General features: G+C 47.8%; 1 protein-coding gene across 1 annotated transcript in view; it reads left to right on the top strand.

The window, feature by feature from the left end:
* Positions 1 to 4,033: 4,033 nt before the first annotated feature.
* EAH_00058090 (actin, putative) overlaps positions 4,034 to 5,974 on the top strand; it is a gene marked incomplete at both ends in the record, with an annotated part of 4,027 nt that continues 2,086 nt past the window's right edge. Inside the window, 4 exons of the mRNA XM_013393679.1 lie at positions 4,034 to 4,507; positions 5,011 to 5,093; positions 5,313 to 5,460; positions 5,692 to 5,942. Of these exons, the coding sequence (XP_013249133.1) occupies positions 4,034 to 4,507; positions 5,011 to 5,093; positions 5,313 to 5,460; positions 5,692 to 5,942 (956 nt within the window). The remainder of the gene's footprint in view (positions 4,508 to 5,010; positions 5,094 to 5,312; positions 5,461 to 5,691; positions 5,943 to 5,974) is intronic.

The following is a 5,974-nucleotide window of genomic DNA, read 5'->3' as shown; positions in this document are numbered from 1 at the left end:
CTTAGGGGGAGTGGGGGGGGCCCCCTTAGCTGCTTCTTTGGGGGTAGGGGGCCCCACAGGGGGGGCCCCCTTAGGAGGTATCTGCTTATTAAGAGGCTGAGCTGTCTTTGCTGCACTGTTCGTTAAAAGAGACGATTTGGATTTAGGCGGAGGCTTCGGTATTGACTTAGAAGGGACAGGAGAAGCTTTAGCCTCAGGGGATTCCATTGTTGCTGCTGCTGCTGCTGCTGCTGCTGCTGCTGCTGCTGCTGCTGATGCTGATGCTGCTGCTGTTGCTGCTGCTGCTGGTGATGCTGATGCTGCTGATGATGAGGAGGAGAAGAAGGAGAAGGAAGGGGGTTAGGAAGAAACTGAAAAGGAAGGGGATTGAGCCGTGTCGTTAGCTGCTAGAGTCAACGGCATTCGTCATTGAAGCAAATCGATGCTGCTGCTGCTGCTGCTGCTGCTGCTGCTGCTGCAGTTAGACCATAGGGAGAGAACCCTGACCTGATGGAAGAAAGGGAGTTGAGTAAAATCGATGAGAGAAGCCCAGTGCTGTTGTTATTGCTGCTGCTGCTGCAGGTGATCTGCGCTGCTGCTGCCCGTGCTGCTGCTGCTGGTGCTGCTGCTGCTGCTGCGGCTGTAGCAGCTATATACACCACAGATGGCGTTAAAAACTGCTGAAAAATCTCCTTATTATGGAAAATAAAGGAGTTAATGTGCCTGAGATAAAAGCAATAGCAATAGCAGTAGCAGCAGCAGCAGCAGCAGCAGCAGCAGCAGCGAGCTACGCGTTGAGGCAAACGATATGCTCCCGTCCTTGCAGGGAAAGATGAAGTTAATTCAATGAAGAAAGAAAAGAAGTTTTAGAAAGTATAATAAAGCAAATAATCAGAAGAAGGAAGAGCAAAAAAGAAAAACAACAGCAGCAGCAGCAGCAGCAGCAGCAGCAGCAGCAAGAGGCCCCGATGCTCGTGCCAGTGGAGCTGCTGCGGTGTATGTACACCTCAATATGTGAAAAGAAGAAGAAAATCTTAAATGAACGAAATAATATTTAAAAAATAATAAATTAATATTAAATTAATATAATTAATATAATTTTTGTCATATTTTTATGCTTTTTGCTGAACAAACATAAACAAATAATTATACCGCTGCTCTTAACTCTGTTTAAGCAGACCCTCCTTTCTCTCTGTATCTCTTCTCTCTACTACTTATTAGTTTATTTAAATATATCTTTTTCAGTATTACTTTTTCTTCTGCAGCTAGCTGTTTCTTTGGGGTCTATTACAGCAAGGGCAGCTGCACATACACCGCAACGCCCTACAAGAATTTTTCATACAGAACGACGCCATACAAATAGCTAGCTAACAGCAAGCTAACAGCTAGCTAACAGCTAGCTAACAGCTATCCAACAGCTAGCTGAAGCAGCTCAACAGCAGCAAGACACACATAGCCACAAGCTTGCATGCAGCTAGCAGCAGCTATGAAGTCTCAGACAGCAGCAACCTAGCAGCAACCTAGCAGCTAGCTAGCAGCTAGCTAACAGCTAGTTAGCAGCTAGACAGCAGCTAGAAAGCAGCTAGCTACTAGCTAGCTAGCTGCTACATCAGGAGAAGGAGACCTTTCTCTCCACCGCTTCGCTCATTGGAGACAAAACTGAGGAGTGCAGCAAACCCTAAACCCTAAACCCTAAACCCTAAAACCCTAGAGAGACTCGAGTGAGAGATGTCTCACGTCTTAGACGCCGCAGCAGCACAACTAAACCCCCTAACCCTAAACGCCCTAAAACCCCAAACCCTAAACCCTAAACCCTAAACCATAAACCCTAACTCTTCGTTGTTGCCTTGCGAAGCCTTTAGCTTCATTCTTTTGTGGGCAGCTCCTCTCACGGTTTGATACTCAGCATGCAGAGAATTGTCTCCGTCTGTCTCTTTCTGTCTCCTACTGTCTCTTTCTGTCTCCTACTGTCTCCTTTTAGGGTTTAGGGTTTAGGGTTTAGCTGCCTTTTTTCAGTCTTGCCGGGGGTTTACACGGGGAGATTAAAAGGAGACTCCCCGGCTGTCTCTTTGTTTATCTTTTTACTGTCTCCTTCTGTCTCTTCTCCTCTCTTTTTATATTTTTGTTTATTTGCTTCTCTCTCTGCTGTCTCTCTCTGCTTCTTTTCGTCTTCATTTGTCTCTAACTGTCTCCTAACCTGTCTCCTTTTGCTTCTTCTGTCTCCTCAACCCTCAACAAGGCCCGCCCTTCATTGCTTCCCAGTACCTTTGCTGCTGCTGCTGCTGTCTCCTTGCCTCTCAGTGCGTTTGCTGCTGCTGCTGCTGCTGCTGCTGCTGCTGCTGCTGCTGCTGCTGCTGCTGTTTCCTCGTTTTTCTGTCTCCTTCTCTTTGTCTCCTTTTTATTTGTTCAATATACCTGTCTCTCTCTGTCTTTATTTAAACCCTCTGAACCCTCAAATGTAGATCCTAAACCCTAAACCCTAAACCCTAAACCCTAACGTCTAGATGCAAACCCTACACCCGCTAGAACTCCATTACTAGCCCCATTTCCTACCCCGCAAACCCTAAACCCTAAACCCTAAACCCTAGCTATCTCAAACGCACAGAGGCCCGACATACCCACGAACCCTAAACCCTAATCCCCAAATTCCCAACCCTAAACCCTAAACCCTAAACCCTAAACCCTAAAGATGCATGGTGGTCTGTTTGTAGCTGGTAATGGATGTGCTGCTGCTGGCTGCAGCAGCTAAGCAGCAAAAGAGATATAAAGTATATCTTCGCATGCATCTGGGGCCCCCTTGCAGCAGCAGCAGCAGCAGCAACCGCAGCAGCAACAGCAGCAGCAGCAGCAACAGGGAGAGGAAGCAGAAGCTGCTGCAGTTTTATTAAAGAAGCTGATGATGTTGCTGCAGCTCAAGAAGGCTTTCACAAGAGGTAAAGCAAGATACACACTTAAAACACCTAGGGTTTAGGGTTTAGGGTTTAGGGTTTAGGGTTTAGGGTTTAGGGTTTTAATCTTGCAACTCAAATTCTAAGCAGACTTTTTGCAGCTAAAACCACAAACCCTAAACAGCATGCGTTTCGCCTGAAAACCTAAACCCTAAACTCTAAACCCTAACTCGTAAACCCTAAACCCTAAACCGTAAACCCTAAACCCTAAACCCTTGTGTCCCGCCAGACCTAATGTTTATGTATATCGGCAAGACAAACCCTAGAAGTAATCAAAAACACAAAATAAAATTGAAAAAATTGATTAGGGTTTAGGGTTTAGGGTTTAGGGTTTAGGGCTTAGGGTTTGTGTCTGCAGCAGCGAAGCCGACAGGGGGCCCCCCGAGGCCCCGTTCGGGCAGCCGAGCACGACGAAGCTAAACCCTAAACCCCAAACCCTAAACCCCAAACCCTAAACCTTAAACCCTAAACCCTAAACACTAAACTTTAAACCCTAAACCCTAAACCCTTAACCCTAAACCCTAAACCCTAGATGCTGCCTGCCTTATTGTCCATACATACGACGAGACTACACTCAAACCCTTCTCACCGGTTCATAACTTAGCTCCAAACCTCAAACCCTAAACCCTAAACCCTAAACCCTAGTTCCTCTACGATAGCCCTTCTAAGAGGGCCGTGGAGGGAGGGTTTCTGCTACTCTGCTGCCTTATTCGCAGCAGCAACAGCAGCAGCAGCAGCAACAACAACAGCAGCAGCAACAACAGCAGCAGCAACAACAGCAGCAGCAACAACAGCAGCAGCAGCAGCAACAGCAGCAGCAGCAGCAGCAGGTTGCTGCTGCAGGCAGCGCTCATTTATATGAGCGATGAGCGCCCGCCGCCAGCAGTCTGCCAACTCCTAAACCCTAAACCCTAAACCCTAAACCCTAAACCCTAAACCCTAAACCCTAGACACTAAATCCAATACCGTAGACGCAAAACCATAAACCCTAGACCGTCAAAACCAACCCCTAATCCCTATCCCGTAAACCCTAAACCCTAAACCCTAAACCCTAAACCCTAAACCCTAAACCCTAAACCCTAGAGCGTATTTTGAATAGGTTGAAGATGGATCCTTACGAAGGTTACTTGCAAGACTTTGAAGAAGAGTTTAGAGAAGAACAGCGTTTATTAAATCGGCAGCCGATTGTGCTGCAGCTAGGCATGCGGTTTATACGACTTGGTATTGCAGGTGTATGTACACCTCACTGCGTGATGGATGCCCCTCTCCTCAATAAGAAAAACAGTCTCTCTTTATCTCTTCTACCTGCTGCTGCTGCTGCTGCAAATGCTGCAAATGCTGCAAATACAACAAAGGCAGCAACTGCAGCAGCAGCCGGAACAGCAGCAGCAACCGGAACAGCAGCAGCAGAAACACCCGAGGCGGGCGAACCAGCTCAAGCAGACAGTAGCAGCAGCAGCAGCAGCAGCAGCACTAGCAGCAGCAGCAGCAGCAGCAGCTGTTGTGTGCGAACGTTTGATATCTTAGACGGCTCTGAGCTGAAGCATAAGCTTGCTGCTTGGCTGCTTGCAGCCTTGAGGGTTTGCTGCAGCCGCAGCATAGGAGAGAGAAGCTTGCTGCTGCTAGAAGGGCCCCTAACCCCTCTTCATTTAAAAACAGAGATTGTTAAGCTGCTGCTCAACTACTTCAAGGCAAACCCTAAACCCTAAACCCTAAACCCTAAACCCTAGACCCTAATGCTTTAATTTTAAACCCTAAATCTAACGCTTAAATCCTATAACTTTAACATTAGGCACTAATGCTTCAACCCTAAACCCTAACATTTAAACACTAAACCCTAACACTTAAACCCTAAACCCTAACACTTAAACCCTAAACCCTAACGCTTAAACCCTAAACCCTAACACTTAAACCCTAAACACTAATACTGGAGAGCCTTTAGTTACATGTATTCCAAATACCCTCAAACCCTTCAGCTATCAAATAGCGATTGACAGCCTCTTCATCCGTTAGGGTTTAGGGTTTAGGCCTTATTGTTTAGGGCCTAGGGTTTAGGGTTTAGGGTTTAGGGTTTTGAATGCAGGTGCCGTCGATATCTTTTCTGTCGGACCTTGTGGCTCCTCTTTACACCTGCGGAGTGGACACTGGCCTTGTGGTGGATGTTGGGTACCCCAAACCCTAAACCCTAAACCCTAAACCCTAAACCCTAAACCCTAAACCCTAGGTCTCACAGGGGGGCTCTTTGTGAGTTTGTTTTCTGCATTTCTCCTTTAAAGCGTGACACCGTGCAAAACTCTGGGGTTTAGGGTTTAGGGTTTAATGTTTTGATCTTAGGGGTTAGGGTTTAGGGTTTAGGGTTTAGGGTTTAGGGTTTGGGGTGTACAGGTTTAGTAGCTGCCGCGTACAGCCAACTTGCTTCGGCACTCCGCTTCCTTGCGCTTTGCGCGTCTCCAACGGTGGTGCTGCTGCTGTGCTGCTGCAGCTGCAGCAGGACCTGATAAGAGCAGCAGCAACGCAGCAGCAGAAAACAGCTGTAAGTATATGTCATACTAGCAGCAGCAGCAGCAGCAGCACTCATAGAAGCAGCAGCAGCAGCAGCTGCTGATGCTGCAGCAGCAGCTGCTGCTGCTGATGTATTTTGTCGCGATGATTGCTGCTAGGTTGCTTCTCCAGCTGCTGAGGCCATCCGAAATTGCTGTTGTTGTTGCTGTTGCTGCTGTTGCTGCTGCTGCTGCTGCTGTTGCTGCTGTTGCTGCTGCTGCAGCTAAACAATATGGAACTTGAGGATTTGGAAGACATGCTCATTAAGGTGGCGTATGTCCGATACGAGCTTGACCAGCCCGAGCAGCAGCAGCAGCAGCAGCAGAAGCAGCAGCAGCAGCAGCAGAAGCAGCAGCAGCAGCAACAGCAGCAGCAGGAGCAGCAGCAGCAGCAGAAGGTGGTCTTTGAGTCTTCGCTGTCGTTAGATTATATTGCAAAAGACGGCACGGTTATAAATGTCCCCCCAGAGTTGCGGTAAGCTTTGCTGCTGTTGCTGCTGCTGCTGC

The sequence above is a fragment of the Eimeria acervulina genome, genomic scaffold, assembly GCF_000499425.1.
Source record: "Eimeria acervulina Houghton genomic scaffold, Eah_scaff1292, whole genome shotgun sequence".
Lineage (NCBI taxonomy): Eukaryota > Apicomplexa > Conoidasida > Eucoccidiorida > Eimeriidae > Eimeria > Eimeria acervulina.
Note: the sequence above shows the minus strand (reverse complement) of the source record. Positions and strands in the feature narration are given on the sequence as shown.